Below are 24,503 nucleotides of genomic sequence, written 5' to 3'. Positions count from 1 at the left end.
AGGTCGACTTCACCCTTGCTTAACTTTCTAATTCTTCTTAGTCCCTGTGAATTGGAACATAAGTGTGAGCCACTACGTGTATCTAATACCCAAGAAGTTGAATTAACAAGTGTACAGTCTATAACGAAACTACCTGAAGATGGAACGACTGTTCTGTTCTTCTGATCTTCTTTAGCTTTGAACACTCTCTTTTGTAATGGCCTATTCCATCCACAATAAAGACAGCTTGATGTGGACTTATCCTGCTTTGATTTAGCATTGCCCTTGGACTTTCCACTTTTCTTGAACGGTCTCCCTTTAGTCTTGAGTAAATCTTTGGCTTCACATTCCAGTATTATTTCATTCTTTCTGACAAGGTGAACAAATTCTGCAACTGTTTCTTCTCTTGGTTCACTTAGGTATAGTTGCTTGAAGCGACCAAACCCACTGTGCAGTGAATTGAGCAAGATAGAGACTTCCATCCTTTCGCTTATTGGTGTTCCTAGCAGACTTAGGCGATCAAAATATGAAAGCATAAGATCCACATGGAACCTTAGTGGGACGCATACCCTTTGTTTAGTGCGAAGGAGCTGAACATGTGTTTCTTGGACCTCCATCCTATAACACCTGTTGGGAGAACTAACCTTTAGACCAGACATTGATTCAATCAACTCATGGACGTTCAGGTCCCTGTCCTCCGTGCTTCCACGACAAATATCCCTCAGATTCTTGATGAGCGTGAAAGGTTCATAAGCTACAAACCTTCTAGCCCATTCATCAGGGATATTGTTCAGAATGAGACTCATAACCTTTTTGAGATCCGCATCTCAGGCGGAAAATCTTTCAGGGGCCATGTCTCTGGCATAGTAGCTTGGCATGGGATGTAACAGTACATACTCAAGTCCATTGAGTCTGATTATTTCAACTAGCTTAGCTTCCCATTCAAGAAAATTTGTTAGGTTCAGCTTGACCATAAGCTCAGAACCCATGATGATGTTTTGATTGTTGTTTGCCATAGTAAAACTACAATTGAAAAAGAATAAACAAATAAATAATCATTCACGGTTTCTCTTAATAAACTTAAATTTTAGCATACATGCATAATTCAATGTTCATTAAGCATTTTATTCAAGTTATGTGTTCCGGCAGGTGTGAATAAAATGATTCCAAGATCCTAAAACCCATTGAAGAATTAAGCACATTATGTATTTAGACTCAATCCTAAAATCTTTTAGGTAAGCAAAAGCCTTTTGCTAATAGTCTAGAAACTACTCTTGGTTGATAGGTACGTCTAAGAACTTATTAGGTAAACCTATCGATTTTGCCACGACATAAAAGGACTCCTTACTTATATCGTTGAGTTTCACCAAAACTAACATGTACTCACAATTATTTGTGTACCTTACCCCTTTAGTATCGATAAGTAACACCTCGCTATGGCGGAAAACTATTACTAAGATCGATGTAAAGGATATCCAAGTAAGTGTTATTTTGGCATGGCACCTTTTAACTCAATTTTTAAGTTTGGAACTTAAGGCTCTTACTATGTTGGTTAGATTTTAAGTGAACTAAAATCCTTAATCATGCAACATAATCAAGCTTTGATCTCATGCATATTTAAGACATATTTAATAGCAATAAATAACTTAAAGCATACATAAGATAAATGTGATCTAGTATGGCCCGACTTCATCTTGAAGCTTCAACTTCAAAGTCCGTCTTGAAAATGGATTGGAAACTCCGTCTTGAATTTCACCGTGGGATGCGCTATTTTCTTCAAGTAGGATAAGCTATAATTAAACTAATTACAACTATTTGATGGTACGCAGACCATATTTGAATTGAAAAACAAATTTGGTGCTTTTGACCAATTACATTCAAATTAATGGTACGCAGACCATATTTTCTATCTTATTTGGGCCATACTAGTCACTTCATAACCTGCAAAACAGTACATATACAATATATATATATATATATATATATATATATATATATATATATATATATATATATATATATATATATATATATATATATATATATATCATTCATCCATTCATTATCATGAATGGCCCACATAATTGGTTAGTTAAAACACATTGTATGCATCACATAAATATTTGCAGCAATTAATTAAGGGCACCAATAATCTACCAATTATTCAGTCCTTATTAATTCTAATCAAGTTGTTTAACCTCATGCCTTGTTTGGAATCATGGATTTCATTTGAAATTCTGGAATTGGGCCAAATGACTTGTTTGGCTAGTCCAAGAATTTGGATTTGTATTTGGCCCAATTCCAAACCTCCCAAAAAATAGACCAAAACAAAGAATTTGAAATTACAGACTAAAAGACGTCATTTGAAATCCCTTTCTCTCTCGTCGCTTCACGTTGTTGGTTTCCTTTCCCCTCTGCTTGCCTCCATCGCCGACTACCAGTTCCTCTCTCCTCCTCCATCTTTCGATTATCACTCCTCTTCGTCCGTCGTTCTCTCTCCTTCTTTACCCTTCGTTGTTTATCCCCTTCCCTCGCAACCTCTACTTCGCCACCTCACACCTTCTCTGTTGTTGTCACTACCGTCGCCGCCGCTGCTACTGTCGCCGCCGCCGTTTTTCAGATGTTCGACTTGCCACTTTTTTCCACCTCAAGATGATTAACGGGACACCGTAACAAGATGATTATGAATACAACGAGATTCGAAGAGTTAGAGTTTGGTTTTTCCCCAATTTTAAATCTTGTTAATAAAATTATTTTGATTTTTTGTAGTCATCAGGTTGATTAATAATTTAATTTCATAGAGCTTATTTAATTATTGTTGAATTCACAATTTTAATTTAAATCATGTGTGCGAATTGGAGTTGTTAAATTACTAAAAAGTGAAAAAAAAAGGGAAAGAACACAAATAATTAGTGTAAGCATAATTCTAGAGGTTAATTTAAATACCTCTCATTACCAAACAGCATATTAAAATTTGAAATGATGGAATTGAAATTCTGATGTTTCCCAAACATAAAATTAGAAATTGAATTCCAAGTTTTCAATTCCAGAAATTGAATTCCATTATTTGAAATCAATTCCGTGTTCCAAACGCAACCTTAAAGGATTTGTAGACCTAATCAAGAGTTTATGACTAAAATTTCTCCCACTTAAACCAATAAATTCATATGCTTTACTAATTTTAAACATAAAAATGTATTTCTAGTCTAACCGGAAACATACAAATTTAATTAAAATTTAAAGCTCATATAAATTTATAATTGAATCCACTTATTTAATTTATTTTTCAGTTGGATTTAAATTAAATCAAGGTTTTTAATTTTAGTAAAATAATTAGAATAAATTAAAATTTATAATAATTATAATATTCTAAATTAAAATCCAAGAAAACAATTTAAATTATTAATTTTAAAATTAATTAAAATTACATGAACTGAAAATCTCAAATTAAAATTTAAAACGATTTAATCGTAACACAAGGTACGCACATCACCACGCAACGCACAGCCATAGGCCACACGCACACGCAGCCATCGCTGGCCACGATGCGCGCAGCCTCTGTGTTGTGTCGCGTCTGCTGCTGCTCACCCTCGCAAGGCACTGCACGTGAGCCAGCGCTCGCTGCGCGCGGCAGTACGCGTTGTGGCGCAGCTCGCTTGCTGCCCACACGCGACTGCTCGCTTGCCTTGCCCCTCGCCCTCGCCCATCACATAGCACACACGGCCAGCTCCTTTGCTTCGCGTGCGCGCCACGCTTTGTTGCTCGCTGCATTGGTACCGCACGGGCGACGAGCTCCCTTGCTCGTCGTCGCGTGCCCGCACTATACAACACCCCTTAAGGGTAACACGTAGCTTCCATTGCTTTGTGCGTGCAACATTCATGAGCGTTTTCATAAAATTTAAAATTTTTAATTTAAAATTAATGATGAATTAATAAAACATATTAATTTCATAATTTTAGGGCGAAAAATCGAAAATTTATTAATCAATTAGTTTCCGATTAACATGGATTCAAATCTAGGTCATAAAAATTAAAAATTTAACATAAATTAACAATTTTTATGGTGGATTTTAATCATGGATACCTAATTAAATTATTAATTAATTATGAAAATCAAATCGAATGTATACAGTAGAAAAACTTTTCTTTCTCCCCAAGCTTTCTCTCGGTGCACGATAGCCTTATTGTGCTCCGTTGCCATGGCACGAAAAACTGGGGGCAAAGGGCAAGGTAGCAAGCATAATTCTCATGGAAATGTGAGGACGAAGCCTCGTGGACCTTCATCGGATTCGCATGCTCTCAGAACGCGTCCGATTGATGAACTATTAGGCGTGGAGGCACTGGATTTTGGAATGGAGAATGAAATTCTCACTCCGAAATCGAGTGTGCAACATCTTCAACTGAGATCAGAGGTGCGACACTCATTCAATGAGTGGATGCAGCAGATTCACCATTCTTCTGAGTTGGTGCGTCAAAACAGAGCAAACATGGATGTAGGTACAATTTCTGTCCCTATTTTGCAGCAATTGGATGAGATATCTGTGCATAATAATGATGAAGTTGGTAGCATATCTGATAAATCAGTTTCGAATAAATCGGTTGAAAATCTAGACCCTATTCAGATTGATTTGGATGACATTCAGGAAGAAATAGAATTCTGGAATTCTGCTATTTTGTGCTATGTTGTTGGTGCTAATCCACCTGCTCATGTTATGGAGGGTTTCGTTAGACAAATATGGAAGAACTACAAGCTTGATAAGGTAGTCATGGTGAAAAAAGGGATGTTCCTAGTTCGATTTCACACTATGGACATGAGGGATAAGGTGTTAACAGGACACTTTTTCTTTGATGGTAAACCATTGATCATGAAGCCATGGAGTGTAGATATGGACATGGAGAAGGAGGAGATTAGGTCTGTTCCTATATGGATCCAATTAAAACTTAATATCAAATATTGGGGGGGAAAAGGCACTCTTCAAAATTGTGAATCAAATAGGGAAACCTGTGAAAAGAGATTCTGCCACTACTAATAGGGATAACTTTCACTTTTCTAGGGTTTTAGTGGACATGCCTATTACTCACAGTTTGCCTGATCAAGTTTCTTTCATGGATGAACATGGTGAATTGATTAAGGTAGACATAAAGTATGAATGGAAACCTAGTAAGTGTGGGGTGTGTAAGATGGTGGGACACCAAGATGCTGAATGTAGGCAGGGTAATAGGAAAGTTTGGGTGCAGAAACACTCAGTGCAGCCAGCGAAACCAATGGTGCAAGCTCCTGCAGTGGACCAAGAGGGTTTTTAACAAGCTCTTAGGCCTATCAGGGTGAGAAACTCAATTGCAGCACCAACACACTTGAAAAACACTTTTCATTTGTTAAATGAAGAGGAAATTGGTGAAGTTGAACCTGTAGTAGTGGAGGTGGACATTGAAGATGGGGCAGGTGAGCTAGGAGGAGGGAACTCCTCCCACTCTTATGGATAGAATTGTAACTTGGAATGTCAGGGGTCTTAATTTAGCTCATAAGCAAGGTGTAGTGAAGCATTTCATTCACAAACACCATGTGGGGCTAGTAGGACTTCTGGAGCATAAGGTGAAGGTTCCTAATCTTGTTACCAAAAAGTATTTTTGAATTGGTGTTTCACTAGTAATAGCAGTTATCATGATGGGGGTAGGATTGTGCTTGCTTGGAATCCTAGCAGTTTTGTTGTGACTATTCTACAAGTTACAAGCCAGCTTATTCACTGTCTGGTTAAGCCAGTGGGTGGTTCTTCTAGTTTTTATTGTACTTTCATCTATGCCTTCAATGAAAGTCATAAGAGATTGGATCTTTGGAGTGATCTCAAAGCTTTATACACTCAGGATGCTTGGATTATGTGTGGTGATTTTAATTGTGTAATGACCACTGAAGAGAAGATTGGGGCTCCTGTTAGGAATGCTGAGATTGTGGATATATGTCAATGTATGCATTTCTGTGGAATGGATGATATTAAGAGTGTGGGGAATTATTACACTTGGAACAATAAACAGCAAGGTGCTGCCAGAGTATTTTCAAAGCTTGACAGAATTATGGCAAATTCTAATTGGCAAACTCAATTTCCCACAGCTGAGGTTTGTTTTATGAATGAGGGCACCTTTGATCATTCCCCTAGTTTGCTTACTGTTTATCCTAGAACTGGAGGGGGAAAGAAGCCTTTTAAATATTTCACTATGTGGAAGAGTTCTCCTTATTTTCTCTCTATCATTCAGCAACAATGGAACAAGCAATTTCATGGCACAAAGATGTATGTGGTTGTTAACAAATTGAAGCAAGTTAAGGGTGCTTTGAAGGATCTGAATAGATTGGGTTTCTCTGATATTCAGGCTGCAGATATTAAGGCATTTAATGATATGAATGCAGCTCAACAGGCTATGCATCTGAATCCTTCTGATGTAACTTTGGCTGATCTGGAACTACAGGCTATCAGTGAATATAGATTAAAACATCAGGCATATTTGGATTTTTTGAGACAAAAAGCAAAGATGGACTGGCTCAAAGCAGGTGATGAAAACACTGCTCTTTTTCACCAGAGCATCAGACAGAGAAGAACTCTGAATTAGATTTATAGTATTCATGATATGCATGGCAATTGGAAAGAAGATTCTACTGAGCTGTCTATGGCTTTCTTGGAGTATTATACTTCCTTATTGGGTACTACTCAGACCAATAGGAAAGCAGTTCTCAGTCAAGTGGTTCAGCTAGGTCCTCTCATAAATAATCAACATAGAGCAATTCTGAATGGTCCATACACTGCAGATGAAGTAAGAAAGGCTTTGTTTTCTATTCCTGGGGTTAAAGCTCCAGGTCCAGATGGTTTTGGTACCTTTTTCTTTAAAGATTCCTGGAGTATTGTTGGTGATGAAGTGGTGGCTGCTGTTTTAGATGTTCTACAGCAAAGGAAGCTTTTGAAAGAGCTTAATCACACAGTGATCACTCTTATTCCTAAGATTAAATGTCCTAATACTGTGAGTGATTTTAGACCCATTTCTTGCTGTAACACACTGTATAAGTGTGTTACTAAGGTGCTGTGTAATAGGCTTAGACAAATCTTACCTGATTTGATCATGGAAAATCAGGGTGGTTTTGTTCATGGAAGGCACATTGTCCATAACATTATGGTGGTGCAGGACTTAGTGAAGCATTATGGGAGGAAGGATGTCAAACCTAGCTGCTTAATGAAGATTGACTTACAAAAAGCTTACGATACTGTGGATTGGAATTTCTTACAGGAGATGTTGGAGCAATTGGGTTTCCCTGAACATTTTGTGCATATTGTGATGGAGTGTGTCACCACTCCTATGTACTCCTTGATGATCAATGGCACTATGCATGGGTTTTTTAAATCTCAGAGAGGGCTAAGACAAGGTAATCCCATGTCTCCTTTGCTCTTTGTCATTTGTATGGAATATTTGTCCAGAGTTCTGCACGGCATGAGCTTGCTGCCTTTGTTCCAGTATCATCCAAGGTGTAAAGCTGTAAAGCTCACTCATCTCTGCTTTGCAGATGATCTGATCTTGTGCTGCAAAGGTGATTTTGCTTCTATCTATCTGTTGCTACAGGCTTTCAAGCTATTCTCTGATACTTCTGGTTTACAGCCTAACAAACAGAAATCTTCTATCTATTGCTATGGGATGTCTGATTCTGATATTAATAGGGTAGAATTGGTTTCTGGTTTTACCAGAAGTTTTTTGCCTTTCAAGTACTTGGGGGTACCAATTTGTTCTAAGAAAATCACCACAGCTCAGTGTGATATGTTGGTGGACAAGATGATTGCAAGAACTAAAGTTTGGAGCTCCAGGAATCTCTCCTACTCAGCTAGAATGCAACTGATCAATTCAGTCTTATTGAGTTTGCATATGTATTGGGCTCAGGTGTATGTGCTCCCTAAGCAAGTTTTATATGAGATTAATAAGATCTGCAGGTCTTTTCTTTGGAGTGGCAAAGCTTACAGCACAAAACCAAGTAATATCTCTTGGGCACAGTCTTGCTGTCACAAGAAAGAGGGTGGTTTAGGCTTCAGAGATGTTGTTAAGTGGAACATTGCACTGATGGGCAAATATGTGTGGGCTGTTGCTTCCAAACAGGATAATGTTTGGATTAAGTGGGTCAATGTTGTATATGTTAAAGATGGGGTTTGGTGGGATTACCAGCCTAATGCTTCAGCCAGCTGGTATTGGAGGAAAGTTTGTGAAACTAAGGAGATTTTGAAGCAATATTACTCTCAGAATGAGTTTAGTACTATTGCTCAGTACTCAGTTAAAGTGGTATATGAGAAATTAATTGAGGCTAGACCTTTGGTCACTAGGGACAGGTTAGTTTGGAATAGGCTAAATGTTCCAAGACATAGATTTATTTGCTGGATGGCTGTTCAAGCTAGGCTTCAAACCACAGCAAAGCTTGCTAGAATTGGTGTTAGTGTGTCCCCACTGTGTTTATTGTGTGGGCAACAGGATGAGGATCATAAGCATTTGTTCTTCTCTTGCTCCTACAGTCAGCAATGCCTTAATGATATTAGAAGCTGGATGAGTATCCCTGGTGTTTCTTCTGATCTTCAGCAGATCACAAGGGGGATTTATCATAGCAGGCATTCCCATTTCAAGAAGCAAGTCTGGTATGCAGGCCTTGCAGCAATTGTCTATGTAGTTTGGCAGTGCAGAAATGGTAGCTTTTGGGATAAGTATGTTCCTACAGTGCAGAATTCTGTAAAGAGTATTAAGCATGCTGTGAAAGATAGAATCAAAGTTGTAATGCCTAAGAAGGTTAGTAGAAGGGATTGTACTTGGTTTATGGCTCTGTGAGCTTGTATAGGTGTTTCTGTTTGCTTGCTTCTTGGTGGTAAGGTCCAACCTAGTTGGTTCGTGCCTCTTGAAGTTAAGCTTAGGTTGTAATTTGGTTTTGTGCTTAATATTATCCTTTCTTGCCTAGCAAAAAAAAAAAAAAAAAAAATCAAATCAATTCTAAATTATTCGAATTTCAACAAATTAATCATAATTACAAATTAGGTTGTATAATTAACAAGTCTAGGCATTCATAATTGTTAAACATATACAGTAGGTCAATCAAAAACTCAAGATTTATCAATAAGAATCGCAAATATTTAATTTAACATCTTAAATTTACAAACTTTTGCGTTCGAAAAACTAAAACCTCCGAAAAGTCATAGTTAGGCTTCGAATTTGGGAATTCTGGGTTCGGCCGAAAAAGAGTATTTTTGTCAAAATTTTAGAATGCCTTTCACATGCGGAATTGACACAAAAATCACTCGATTTGGATGAGTAACGAAGAAACTGCCGAAAAACTGCGTACATATAATTAAATAAACGCAATTTGCAATTAATTACGAAAATTAATCACCCCTTTAATTCTTTGCAAATTTGTAAAATTTAACCATGTTCATGCAATTTAGATTATGAAAATAATAAGAGGCTCGTGATACCACTGTTAGGTTATGATACATATGAATAAACATAAATCATGCGGAAAAACCATAAAGCCAGGAAACATATTATTTACACATAATCATTTAGCATAATTCAGATGCATACACTTTGTAGCGTGCCCTCCCTAGCTGCGCCCGAACCGAACAAGAACAAGTCTTTAGGACTCCAAGTGTCGTCCCTCCGTAGATAGTCCACAGCACGTCCAGATCCGCCTTAAGCTTGACCAACTAGAATCGCCCTTAGGGTTACTAGAATTTTCGGCTATTTGGGTTGCAAGTGTTTGGCTGATTTTTGCTTGAAAATCTTACCTTTTGAATACTTCAAAATCTCGATCTAAATTGTGAACCCAGGCCACATATTAATAGGGGTATGGAAAGAGTATTGGAATCCTACTAGGATACGAATTAATTAAATTAGAATCCTAGTAGAACTCTTATTTAATTAATTTATCTTTTAGGATTAGGAATTTAATCATATATTGAATCCTGATAGCTTTAGGATTCGTATAGCACGCACACGAGCATCGTACGAGCACCGCACACTCGCGCAGGCCTTGCGGCCCACGCTGAGCGCACAGCGGCTCGGCCCATGCTTGTTGCCTGTGTCCGCGCGCGCGCCCAAGGCCTTGGCTGGGCCTGGCCTTGCGCTGGGCCTGGTCGAAGCTTGGCGTGTGTCGGTGATGCGTGTGGCTTGTTAGGCGATGGCCTGGCTTCGTGCTGGGACTTCGTCTAGCGAACCTCGTCCGATGCTAATTCGTACGATACGCTTCCGATTAAATTCCCGATTCCGGAATTCATTTCTGATACGAACAATATTTAATATTTCCGATTCCGGAATTAATTTCCGTTTCGAACAAATATTTAATATTTCCGTTTCCGGAATTATTTTCCAATTCCGATAATATTTCCGATTCTGACAATATTTCCGTTTCCGGCAATATTTCCGATTCCGGCAATATTTCCATTTCCGATAATATTTTCCGATACGTACCATGTTTCCGTTTCCGGCAACATCTACGACTTGGATAATATTTATATTTCCGATACGATCCATATTTCCGTTTCCGGCAATATCATCGTTTCCGGAGTATTCATTTCTTGCTTGTGACGATCTCAGCTCCCACTGAAACCAAGATCCGTCGATTCCGAATATCCATAGATGGAGTATTTAATTCCGATCCGTTTACGTACTATTTGTGTGACCCTACGGGTTCAGTCAAGAGTAAGCTGTGGATTAATATAATTAATTCCACTTGAACTGAAGCGGCCTCTAGCTAGACATTCAGCTCACTTGATCTCACTGAATTATTAACTTGTTAATTAATACTGAACCGCATTTATTAGACTTAATATTATATGCATACTTGGACCAAGGGCATTATTTCCTTCAAATCCTGTCTCCATTTGATCCCAACTATCAATGGATTGTGCAGGGAAACCCGTGTACCAATCAAAAGCAATCCCTTTGAGAGAACGGACAAATTGCTTAACGAGAAAGTCGTCTGTTTTACCGCCATTGTTGCATGTCTCTATGAAGTGTGCGACATGCTGCTTAGGATTATCCGTCCCATCAAATAGGTTAAATTTTGGTGGATGGTAATATGTTGGCATCCGCAGTTTGTCAATTCTCTTTGTATAAGGTTTCACAAAATGATGATTGCCGTGAAAGCCTCCTCTTAGTTTACTTTTGACAGTGTGGGCTATGATGTCTTGTATTTGTTGAGCACTGACCTTGACCAAGCCACCCGAGCTTCTATCAGAGTCAGAGCTACCACTATAAATTTCTGAACTCACGTGCTTTGAAGAGACGTTAATGTGAAGTTTTCTAAGCTTCTTAGTTAGGTGCTTGAGTTTAACATCTTTTTCTTCTCCGTCTGTTGTGAGCCATTCGAGAAGAACATTCATCTTAGCCAACTGCTCCACAACAGTCTTCGTATTAATCACCATTACAGAAGCAGTGTCTGCATGTGAGAATTCAAAGGATTCTTTGAAACCAAACGCCTCTTCTGGTATTGGGGAAACACTACTAGCTTCAAAGTCGTTCTCTCCGTCATAAAACTCAAAGAGTGGACCGTTGTGGGTGACCAACTTGTCAGAATTCCCAAGAAAGTTTTGCTTCCATTTAAGTGAAGCAACAGAATGTTGTTCAGGTTCTGATGAAGACGTTGAACCGTACACAGGGGTTTCGCGCGACCTTTCCAAGGAAGGCGTGACAAGCACCTTATAAATTGAGGGAAAAGCATGGCGTTTCCATCCTTGGTAGGAACGCATGCAGTCTGCAGATCTGCTACAACAGAGGCGATATTCCTCTTCCTCATTCCTCTAGTAACTATACCCATGTTTTGGAACATTGCAGCCAATGTTGCAGCTCGTCCCTGAACTGTGACAGTTGTCACTTCAATAGGTTGAGAGATAACTTTCTTCGGAGCCATGAAAACAGAGATGAGATGTAGAGGTTGTCCGACCCAACGTGGAAAAATTTGTATACACAAATTTTCTAGTCTAGGCAAGTAAGATATAAAAGAATGTAACAAAGTAATTTTATAAATATTTGAATGTTTGGGTATAATATATGTCTTTGACAGTTTGCAAGAAAATAAACTAAGTCCTCTAATTCTGTTCCGCAACTGACACTGACACGTGTATGATACATGGATTTGATTTTAGGGTGACAGTCGTTTGATGACGTCAACCTGAGTTTGAGTTTAGGGTGACAGTCGTCTGATGACATCAACCTAAGTTTGAGTTTAGGGTGACGTTCGCTTGATGATGTCAACTTGAGTTTGGGTTTGGCTAAGCAGTCGACACAGATTTGATGTGTTTATTGACTACTTTCGGAGAGAATTCCCAGAGAATTTTATGAGCTCTTGATAATAAAGAATTTATGGTCCCTGCTACTGAAGTAGAAGAGTGGTATTTATAGGAAATGGAGACTCATTTACTGGACTTGATAGATTTTGGGCTCGGGCCCATTTTTTGACTTGAGAGTCTTTAATTTGGTCCACTTGATTTGTCTATTTCAGGCTAACAATACGAACTAGCCCAAAAGTATATGATCCAAATTGTATTTGAGTAATTTAGACATTTAATTTAGGTGGGCTAAAATAATTAAAATGCATTAATATTATGATATCGGTTCAAATTAATTAATTTAATTTAATTGTAATACACTATAAAGTTTTAGTGTCTACATGCTTACCAATTGTACTTCAATTCCAATCCTACTCAAGGAATCAATCCTCCAACAATTCAATGGTATATGGGGAAGTTTAATCCACAATGGAACCTCTCTTAACACTTCTTCTTTGAAATAATAATCAGCGGACCAAGGTTTCAAAATAGTAGGACGGTTTTCTAGGGTATATGGTCCAAAGTTCATAATTTTTTCTCTCTCTGTTACGGATTCAAAATGAACGATGAAATACCCCTCCTCGTGCAGATATATACTCCCTCTGTATTTTTTTAAGAGATACACTTGGTCGGGCACGTGTATTAAGAAGAATAATTGAATGAAATAAACTAATAAAGCAAGTGGGGTTGGATAGATATTTTAATAATTAAATATGTGGGGACCATGTCATTTTGGTGGGTGGAGGGTAGGGTGGGTTTATGAAAATATTTGTTTAATAGGATGGTGGGTGATAGGGTATATTAGATGTATTATTTAATTAGATGGTGGGGTTGATAAGTTACTAAAAATGGCAAGTGTATCTCTTAAATAAATACGGCCGGAAAAGGCAAGTGTATCTCTTAAAAAAATACGGAGGGAGTATCAGGTTTTTTTTGAACAATTCCAATGTTTCTCAATAAACATAGCGAGGTATTTTTATAGTTGGGTTCTCCCCCACAACACAAAAAATAATTGCAGATAACCATTTCTTCAATTGAGCATTTACATCAGTAAGTTATAGACAAGCTGTAAGATTTCCATTTTAATAGTTGGAGTTATGAAATTTAATTTCTTACCTCGATTTGCATTGCGGTTGTTCTCAAATGGGCTAGAAGGAACATCGGCCAGCGAACCAACCAAAAGTTTTCTCCCCACTTGGGATCGCTGAGTAATCACCAATTCATCCACCGGAACCAACAACGGCGCAACCACAGAAGTCGTCGCTGATTGATGTAACACCCTAATAATTCATTGCCTTTAAAAACCATTTTCCAACTTAAAATAAAGGAATTACTAAAGTATTACCGCCACCGTGATAACGGTTAAGGCTAGTACCAGAATTACGCAGCGGAAATATAACTAACATTCAAAACATTTAATAATAGTTAATAGCCTCCATACAAATTGGAACCATAACGGCTCAAAACCAAATCCGTTAAAATCCATTAACTAATTAGTTTTAATAGTATAGTCTAACTGAAAATAATAGAGTTTAGAATGCAGAAGAAAACATCGCTCAAATAAATTCCCATGCTAGATAACTTCTCCCGCAAGTTATCTCTACACACCTGGTTATTAAAAATCTACCCCCCAACAACGCAAATGCAATGGTGGATCATCATAGGGTCATTAAGGCGAAGGTCATGACCAAAAGACATATTTTTTTAATAATCCAACCGTTTGGACGTATTCTCTTTTAATGGCCCCTTATGACCGTCCACCTGAAGAACCGGTTAATTACTCATTCACCCGCACAAGCTCACTCACGAAACGTTATTGCTCACTAGGTCTGTCGGCTTGAAGGAAAGAAAAGGAGGAAAGGAAAAAAAACTTTTAAAAAATTAGACAATAAGAGAGTGACACGTGTCAAGGTAACCTGCTACAGCAGGTTGGTTACCTGTTAGGACCATTAAAAGAGAATAGGTACAAAAGATTGGATTATTGAAAAACAACTCATATGTGGGGTAAAAAGAAAACCGGTCAAAGATAAAATTATAAAAATCAAATTTTCCTAAAAATTATTTATTGAGACGAATCTAATAAGGCCCTATTTAGTTCACCTTATTTCTCCTGATCTGATCTGGTCTGATCTGATCTGATCTGAACTTATTTTTTTCTGATCTGATCTGAACTTATTTTTCCTGATCTAATCTAATCTAATCTGATCTGATCTGGTCTGATCTGATCTGATCTGATCTGGTCTGATCTGATCTGATCTGGTCTGATCTGATCTGATTCTTCGTAACTAATTTTAAACAAAAATCTACATTTATTAATATAAGCGACTTACGCGTAAGATAAATGTTACACAAATTTATAATATTGTTATTATTTATTTGACTTTGCTCATGATTTAACTATTCCTTATATTAGATAGACCTAGACATGATTAGGGATGGCAGTGGGTAATGGACCCGACCCGGATCCGTGGATCCAGATCCGTTTTCAACGGATCTGGATCCTCAATTTTTGGACCCGACGGATCCGGCTAGGATCTGGATCATTGGTTTTAAAAACGGATTTGGATCGGGTCCTAAGTCATTACCCGGATCCGTTTACCCGTTTTTATAAAATTAAAATTAAAATATAGAAATAAAGACTTAAGAATTGTAGCATTATTGAAGTTTGTTGAACTTTTAATATTATTTATGTTGGATTTGTTAAATTTGATTTTAGTGAATGCTTGTATGGACAAGTGTTGTTATTGAAGTTTAATTAAATTATGGTTTAAGGTTAAAATGAAAATTAAGGTTGTTTGATGAAAAAATAAGTTAGGATCCGTTTTGGACGGATCCGTAGGATCCGTCGGATCTAGATCTGGATCCTCAATTTCATTACCCAGCGGATCCGGGTAGGGTCTGGATCCTTGCCTAAAAAATGGATCTGGATCCGGATCCTAGAGGATCCGGTCCAGATCCTACCCGTTGCCATCCCTAGACATGATCTAGATAGATCGGTTATGATCTAGACATATAAGTTCTGATCTAGATATGATCTGTACAGATCGGTTCTGATCTGGACATGATTTGTACAGATCAGTTCTGATTTGGACATGATCAGCTCTGATCTGGACATGATCTATACATGATCTGTACAGTTCAGTTTTGATTTGGACATGATCTGTACAGATCAGTTCTTCTCTAGACATGATCTGTACAGATCAGTTCTTCTCTAAACATGATCTGTACAAATCAGTTCTGATCTGGACATGATCTGTATAGATCACTTCTGATCTAGTCATGATCTGAACATAATCTCTACAGAGTCGATATCTAGACCAGTTATAATATGGACATATCGATTCTGATCTGGACATGATTTGTACAAATCGGTTTTGATCTGAACATATTGGTTTTGTAAGGATCGGTTCTGATGTAGACAAAATCTTTGAAGATTTGAACATGATCTGGACATGATCTGTACAGATCGGTTATGATCTGGATATTATCTGATCCTATAAGTTCTGGTCTAGATATATAATGGTTCTTATCTATAAAAATCAGTTCTGATCTGATATGGACATGACCTGATCATATCGTTTCTGATTTGGACTTAATGATTTTAATTTCAGACCAGATCAGATCAGATCAGACCAGACCAGACCAGATCAGATCAGAAAAAATAAGTTCAGATCAGAACAGATAAGATCAGAAAAAATAAGTTCAGAACAGATCAGATCAGATCAGATCAGATCAGATCAAACCATATCAGATCAGGAGAAATAAGGTAAATTAAACAAAACCTTACTTTATTTTAAAATATTTGGTACATTCGATTCATTTTATTATAACTAGGGACATTTAATGAAAAATCCGTTAATATAAATATATAGTCATACTTCAAAATCTCATTAGTCGTTAGAAATTCTTTAGGCACTTCGGTTTCCCCTTTTCTTTTCCCCCTCGGCAAGCCACTTCCCTATTTTAATTTTCTCGTTTTCTCTCTCCTCTTAGCACATCGGCGCATTGTAAACTCAAAAAAAGGAAAAACAATGGCGACAGCTCTTACCGAAAGAAGCAGCCCTGCAACAATGGGCGGCACCGCCACCACTCACGGCGATGGATTGCGGCAGTATTATCTCAAACGGATCAACGAACTCGAACATCTTCATCGGCAGAAAACTCTTGATCTAAGCCGTCTCGAAGCGCATCGTAATGAGCTCAATTCTCAAGGTTCGTAAACCCTAATCCTAACCCTAACCCTAACCCTAATTCATCGCATGTTTCAACTTTTTCTTGGATTTCTTTTCTGTTTAGTTTCACTTTTGGTTGATTTGTTTATTTTGATTGTATTGTTGTTTGCGAGTGATTGAATTCATCATTGATCTCATGTTTGCATTGTTTGATTTGATAGTCATTGAGCTTCTTCTTGGTTTTAAGTTTGTAATTTTGTTGTTGATTAGTCAAGATTCTTTCTTCTCTTTCTCAATTTGTGTGTCTATTTGTTTCGACTTAATTGCTACTCTGAAAGCTTAGTGCAGTTATTAGCTTAGTTTATTGTTCGAGTAATCTACGATAGTATTCATGATGGGAAATTATCGGTGATACACAAGAGTTCTACTTAATTTTTGTGGGCTGTTCTTTTTCCTTGATACCCGATTTCTGTACATAGGGTTTTGGAGTTGTGACTTTGCTTTTTAGTTGGTCAAGATCTTGCATTGTGGCAGTGCCATGTTTGGTTGTAGTCAAGATGTTTTCTTTTCTTCTCTTTCTCAATTGTGTTTCTACGTGGGAAATTACTCAGGGTAAATTTCAGTGTAGTAGTTAACTCACTTCTCAAGGTTTCAGAAACCCCTGTCTTTAATATACAACGTGCGATGTATATGACAATATTGCCTATCCTTAGCGGCCGAATACTCACTAAATTATCTAAATTTTTACCCAATTTCTGTACATAGGGTCAAGATCTTGTATTTCGTGAAATTTCAATGACGCAAAGTTTAGCAACCTGGAGCTTATTGTGACTGATTTCTGATGTACTGGGATTTGGGGGAAGTATTCTATCTGTTGGAATAGCTAGCTGTAGTACAATGACATTTTATCCAACAATTTACTCCACACTATTTTTTATCTTTTAATGTTTTGGGGGACATATTGTGTTTCCTTTTGTCTTAGATTTCAATTGGAGATTTTGTCGCGTATATGTGGGGTCAATTGATGTGTTATTTGTAGGTGACTATTTGAAATGTTAATCCATGCCTAACAGTTACCCAAATCAGCATAAGTTAATGGTTTATGCAAGTGTTTATTTCATTCTCTTTCATTGAAAATAACGACGGTGCTGTTTTACGAGAAACCATATACAGAGTATGGTTTATGTATGTCATATACAGTTAATTTACTTTTATTCTCTATGTTCTGTGCTTTTTTATTTTATAACTCGTGGAGCAATTATTTTCTGTGGTTCATAGTTTGTACTGAACTGGGAGTGCTTTTATCTCTGCAGTTGTTGAATCAATTTGGATCTTACTTAAATGTTATACTAAAGTTCAAGAATGCTGATAAACTTGGTCATTTTTCCTTGCATTGAGTATAGTTACACTAATGAGTTCTACTTGCTTTGTCCGTTCTCAGTCAGGATGCTTAAAGAGGAACTAATGCTGCTTCAAGAGCCTGGATCATATGTCGGTGAAGTTGTCAAAGTTATGGGAAAGTCTAAGGTGTTGGTCAAGGTATATTTATATTTATTGTATTAATAGTCAATATTTAAGCAACAAACTTCTTACAATAGAATTTATAACTGTTGCTTCATCTGGTAATTTGGTAATGCGCACATCTATCCATTTCTTTTGGTAGTAGCTTTCTTAATATATAGAGAGAAGTTTCTGATGGTTTTCAACCTTTATCAGGTTCATCCCGAAGGGAAATATGTTGTTGATGTTGACAAGAGCATTGACATCACAAAACTCACACCCTCCACCAGAGTTGCTCTTCGCAATGACAGCTATGTCCTCCATCTAGTCTTACCAAGTAAAGTTGATCCTTTGGTGAACCTCATGAAAGTTGAGAAAGTTCCTGATTCTACTTATGACATGATTGGAGGTTTGGATCAGCAAATCAAAGAGATAAAGGAGGTTGCTTTAACTATGTTCTAACCCATCAAATCATCAGTGGTTTATAAGTGAATTTCAATTGATTAATACAGAGGGCATTCTGTTTCTTTTTAATTATTATTTCAGGTTATTGAGCTTCCGATCAAACACCCTGAATTATTTGAGAGTCTTGGTATTGCTCAACCAAAGGTAAAATTGCTGAACATTTGTTCGCGTTAACATGAAGTTCTTTTTATTTAGTGATTAAAGATATTTCTGTCTCTGGTTTTGGAGATATGTTCTAGCTACTATCATCAACTCCCTTCTCCTCTTCATTTCTACCGGCTCATGAGAGACTTTTATAGCTATTGTGTGTTTTCCCCTGCTATAGATGTCTTGCCATTTCTATTTCTGTTTCTTTTTTTGCACTCATGACTTCATTTATCATTTGTTTTTCTACAGGGAGTTTTGCTCTATGGTCCACCCGGTACTGGCAAAACGCTGCTTGCTAGGGCAGTGGCACATCACACTGACTGTACATTCATAAGGGTTTCTGGGTCAGAGTTAGTTCAGAAGTATATTGGAGAAGGTTCCCGAATGGTTAGAGAACTTTTTGTCATGGCCAGGTTTGTTTAAATCTTATGTTTTAGTAGATATTCGTACATTATTTTTGTCTCTGCTGAATCAGTAAAAAATCCCAGTGTCTATAACTTTTTGTTGTTGCTGGCGTGCAGAGAACATGCTCCGTCCATTATATTTATGGATGAAATTGACAGTATTGGATCAGCAAGAATGGAATCTGGATCTGGAAATGGGGATAGTGAAGTTCAAAGAACTATGCTGGAGCTTCTCAATCAATTAGATGGATTTGAAGCATCAAAAAAGATTAAAGTACTTAACTTATGAGTTGTTCTCTGAAATTTTCCTAGCTAATCCTTTGGAGCTTGTTTTTACTTTATACTCCACATCTCATTGTGATTGACCCACAATTTTTTTTTTCTCAGGTTTTGATGGCCACAAATCGTATCGATATTTTGGATCCAGCTCTCCTTAGACCCGGAAGGATTGATAGGAAGATCGAATTCCCCAATCCAAATGAAGATGTGAGTTTAATATTGACTTACTAATATATCTCTCAGCTACGTGGTGCACTTCATATTTGAATATGTCTCTGTTACTACCCTTTGTCAACCAATTAGACACGAAAGTACTTTTACCCATGTGTGAAGCTTACATTACCATAGTGTTGTGGGCAAGTTGCTCATACGAGGCTCTTGATTTTCGCAATTATGCCTACCTTATGGACTAAAAGGACCGTTGTTGATTCAACCACCCCGGAAGTTCTGCTGACACCATTGTCTTCTTTCAGAAAGGCTAGGAACCTCTATTATGTATCATCTATAATCTAGTCAAGCTTTTCTTTTGGGAACTCTGTCAAATGATGTCCACCGGATTTCCATCTTTGCCTGGCTGATTGGGTGATGCCTTGTCTGATTGTGATAAAACTTCGGCTTCTCTTTGTTTGATGAAAACTTGATACAAATAGAGTGTTGGGCGAGAAGTATGAACTGATAGCACCACCTATCTAACTTAATCCTTAAGTAGAGGAATTGTTTCACATTTTCTTTCTGGTCAAAGCTTATAAGTTCAATAGGTGATTCTTTGCGGAGATTGATTTATCAGATATATGCAATAACAAGTTTGGTCGTAGATTGCAGAATGTATTGACTAATTACCTGGGTTTTCTTTTCTTATTTGTTCCACTTGGATCAGTGACTGCATATGTACTGCTGTTTATTTGAATACTTGCTTTTATTCTCCTTTCTCTTTTCGGTTGGGTGGATGCCTGGATGGGAGGGGGGAGTTAGGTACTATTTAATACTGCTGTTTATTCGAATACTTCCTTTTATTCTACTTTCTCTTTTCGGTTGGGTGGGTGGGAGGGGGGAGGTAGGTACTGATGTACTCCGCACTATGAGGCACCATTGCTTTGGTAGACTTAGTAAGGGATAGTATATTATCTTCAAGTGGAGTTCACTTCAGACATTGCAATTGCTCATCAGCTCATCTAATTGATAGCGAAAATAATGATGGCATGTATTACTTTCCACGAAGGAAATTTAAAATATCCAGTCTACTTAAAAAGGATTTCAAATGATGACCCAAGTCAAGTGTCAATTGTTGTTTGGGCATAATTTACTCTCATGGCCGTGATATTGTTTATTAGAAGATTATTTAGGTGAAACTGTTGGTTTGATGTTGAAAACAAAAGTTTGAGTGGACTTGTTCAATGATCGAGCCCCATTAAGGACTCTGACCAGCGCCAGTTGTAACAGGGTCAGACCCGGGTTTTATTCATTTCAAGGTCGGGATATTGAAGGGTCAAGGGTGGAACGGGCTTTAGTGGGGAAGCGACGGGTTGTATTGTGATGAAGAAAGACAGGAGAGTGGAAATAGGAGGAACAAGATACAGAGTATAGTTGCAGGACTTGCAGAGTTGCAGCTAGCAACAACACTAAGTTGAGATATCTAGAAAGAGAAAAACAAAATAAGAGAGAAAAGGCTGTCATCGTCGTGGTTTGTGGAGTTTCTTCAAGATGCGTGCAATTAATTCTTCATCATAGCAGGCAAAGAGGTGAGAGATGGGAATAAGAAAATGGAATGTCACAACTCATGAACTTGGATCACGTGCCACAAGACTGGGTAATATGCCCTTTGACTTGCCCGACCCATAACTTTGAAATCTACCCTGCCTGACCTAGGTTTGAGTACATATATTATTTGGGAGAAGGAATATTGTTTTTTTGTTTTTGTTGTCTCCCAACGGCTCTAAGTGATATAGAAGAACATTTTAATCAAAAGAGAGCACTTGGTTACTCGTGAACGTAACAATCAGGGACTTTATAGTCTATCCTTCCTTAGATGTGAGAAGGTGGTATTTGTTCGTTTAATCTAGTGCCAAGCATGTGGTCATGTCTTCAATGGGCGGTTTCTCTTGAATTCGTGAAAGAAGATTATACATGAAATTGTTTCTAAAACTTCCTTAGCATATTACGGTGTTTCTACATTATTCTAAATGACTGAATTCTATCTTTTCAGTCTCGTGGTGACATCTTGAAGATCCACTCTAGAAAAATGAATTTGATGCGCGGGATTGACTTGAAGAAGATTGCAGAAAAGATGAATGGTGCTTCTGGTGCAGAGTTAAAGGTTTGCAAACTATTCTTCCTTCAGCATCTGATATGAATTTGGATTGCTTGTTTATATTATAGATTTCCTCAAATGATACAGAGAGTTTACTGGGTTGTGAACTTGTGATCTCTTGCAATATTAACATGCTATATCAGAGTCTTGCATCCTTTACCACACTATGACAACCACTGGTTTATACTGAGGCTAAAGCTACCAGACAATGCTCTTTTTCTTCCATGCTGGAAGCCTGGAATGCCAATCATTTAATTGTATGCTAAGATGTTGCATCTTTTTTTGTTATTTGGGGGTAAATTTTAAGACACCCAGAAAAGGGGACAAAAAGGGAAAGGGATAGAGGTTGGCTTGACAGGAACCGTAGGATCTTTGAGTCATAGTTGTACTTTTCTTGAGCTATCCTGCAGAATCAAGGCTTGTGCAAATTCACGATTCAGGTCTGCAAGATTCATGAGAAACTGTTTCTCTAAAACCTGTTGAATTTTTCCTTGTGCTGAATCTAAACCTAGTTTATTTGTAAAATGGAAAGAGAGGTGCCGGAATGCACTTATGCACTTGTGAACATGCGTCTAATATTCTAATCCCGTGTTTCGTTATTGTTTTGAGAGTTCATTTTTATTGGAAACCTGGACAATTAGTTTCTAGTTTTTTTGTAGTCAGGTTCTGAAACTAACATGATCAGTGCACATATGTCTTCATTTAAAATACATCATAAACTTAAAGAATTTCGTTAAAGTTAAATTGGAAGCTGGCAATGAGCCAATGACAACGCCAACGCCAACAAGCTGTGACTTGTCATTTTTCATGAATTGCTTACTGCCCACAGATTATCTTTTGCATATGTGAATCAGTGAATGGCTGCATAACCTACTTAACTGCATATTTGTAAATACTGTTTTCAGTCGATCGGTTGAAGTTAAACAGTGAAAACACAGATGTCTTGGTTATGTTTTTATCTTGGTGATTTATGGATATTATGTATGTATGTAACCAAAGTCTTTTCCCTACTAAAAATTTGTATGTAACCGAAGTCCTTCCTACTAAAAAAATGTATGTAACCAAAGTCCTTTCCCTACTAAAAAAATGTATCTAACCCAAGTCCTCTAACTCTTCCTTTGTGTTCAGGCTGTATGTACTGAAGCAGGTATGTTTGCTTTGAGGGAGAGAAGGATTCACGTAACACAAGAAGACTTTGAAATGGCTGTGGCGAAGGTGATGAAAAAAGATAATGAAAAGAACATGTCCTTGAGGAAGTTGTGGAAGTAATCTTCACCATGTCTATGTATTTTTTCTATCTAGTGGTATTGATTTTTCCATTGAACGACTGACAGAGAACAGAAAATCATGTTAGTTCATAGCAAACTGAATAGCTAAAAACAGATGAATGTATACCTTCCTATTTTTAGATCTTTGGTGTGTTTTGTAGATTATTTGGAGCTTTGTTTGCTAAAACTTATTACTTTTACTAGCCCGAGGCTGGTAGTGAATTCTCTGAAACCTGAACTGGACCTGAATTACAGTTCCGATTTTGACTTGAATTACATTGGAAAATGATTTGGCACATTAAAAGTTGATTCAGGCAATCAGGCACAATGATAACACAATTTTATGTGTTCTACTTACAAGAAGTCGTGTCAAAATCAATCAATTGGTGTATGAATTTCTTTTTTGAAAGATGTAAATGGAATCTATAGTTTCTAGAAGCCGATTTCTTATAGTCAATGAGCAACACAGTTTTGGCTTTGGTAGGTCATACAAAAGTATCAGTCAACATGCTTCTCCAAATTGACCGGAAACATAACATCAACTTGCACTTATTTTTAAGAAGTTGGTTAAACTTACGCCAACAACAACTAACCACTTCCATGTTTTCTTTGTTTGAGCGAGTCACGAGTACAATAAAAATTACAGGGAAGGGGATTTGAACCTATGACTGCTATCGTACACAAGCTCTCGATTTTAACACTCTCTCAATCCCATTTTGTTTACCTCATATTCCTTTTTGGATGTTCTTTGAGATTGTTCCATATATTAAATGGATAGTTTTCACACTTTCTCTCTCTCTATATCTCTTCTCACGAGATCACTTTTATGAACTCATGTGCATATTTTACACCTTTTTTTTTTTATTTTTTATAATAAAGTGAATTTTAGCTATGGGGCGACAACAAAGGCATCAGGGGCGGACCTATATAGACCCCGAGGGGTCCAAAGGGACCTCCATTATTTTTGAAAAAAACTATAAAATTGATATAGGATAATTAATTGTACTAAAATATTTAAGTTATGTGTGATTAACTTACATTAATGACAATGAAATATACTTGTAGCATAATGGTTGCTTGAATACTATGCTACACATGGAACCAGGGTTTGATTCCTCTTATTGGGAGGCTAAATTTGATTTTTTATCCCCCTTCTTTTTGTCTTTTACTTATCCTTAGTTGATCATCTAAATTCTTCATGTTTACTTTTTCTCCTTTTCCTTTTACAAGTCGTTTTTCCGTCATCCCTTTTTAATTTTATTTTTTCCTATAATGATTCATGATTTTTCTTTAAAAAAAAATAGTATTGTTATTTTTTCTTCAAAAAAGTTTTGCAATTTTCATAACATATACTTCTAATAATGTATTTTTATACTCCACTTTTATAGACTTATAGTTCCATGTTTCTTAGACTTAGAAGCTTAATTAATTCATTCGTATATAATAGCATAATGCCCCATAAGCGTTAAGAATGATGTTCCTTTTTCTTATTAATGTTTTTGTGTGTTATTTGTTCAGTGAAAATTATTGTAATAAAGTGAATCTCTTTCAAATTATGATAAACTCGTTTTTTTCATTTTAAATTGAAATTGCCCAAATTATTGTTGTAATTTGAACTAAGTGTTGAGTTTTATTGTTATGAAAAATCAAAA

General features: G+C 37.1%; 1 protein-coding gene across 1 annotated transcript; it reads left to right on the top strand.

The window, feature by feature from the left end:
* Nucleotides 1–16,199: 16,199 nt before the first annotated feature.
* On the top strand, nucleotides 16,200–23,016 carry LOC110805862 (26S proteasome regulatory subunit 8 homolog A). Its single transcript, XM_022011486.2, has 9 exons — nucleotides 16,200–16,520; nucleotides 17,922–18,019; nucleotides 18,197–18,421; nucleotides 18,527–18,589; nucleotides 18,842–19,005; nucleotides 19,114–19,270; nucleotides 19,384–19,482; nucleotides 21,479–21,589; nucleotides 22,712–23,016. The coding sequence occupies exons 1-9, from the start codon at nucleotides 16,340–16,342 to the stop codon at nucleotides 22,850–22,852; spliced, it is 1,239 nt and encodes a 412-aa protein (XP_021867178.1). The 5' UTR covers nucleotides 16,200–16,339; the 3' UTR covers nucleotides 22,853–23,016.
* The last annotated feature ends 1,487 nt before the right edge of the window (nucleotides 23,017–24,503 follow it).

The sequence above is a fragment of the Spinacia oleracea genome, chromosome 1 (genome assembly GCF_020520425.1).
Source record: "Spinacia oleracea cultivar Varoflay chromosome 1, BTI_SOV_V1, whole genome shotgun sequence".
NCBI lineage: Eukaryota > Viridiplantae > Streptophyta > Magnoliopsida > Caryophyllales > Amaranthaceae > Spinacia > Spinacia oleracea.
This window is presented reverse-complemented; position numbering and strand designations above follow the sequence as displayed.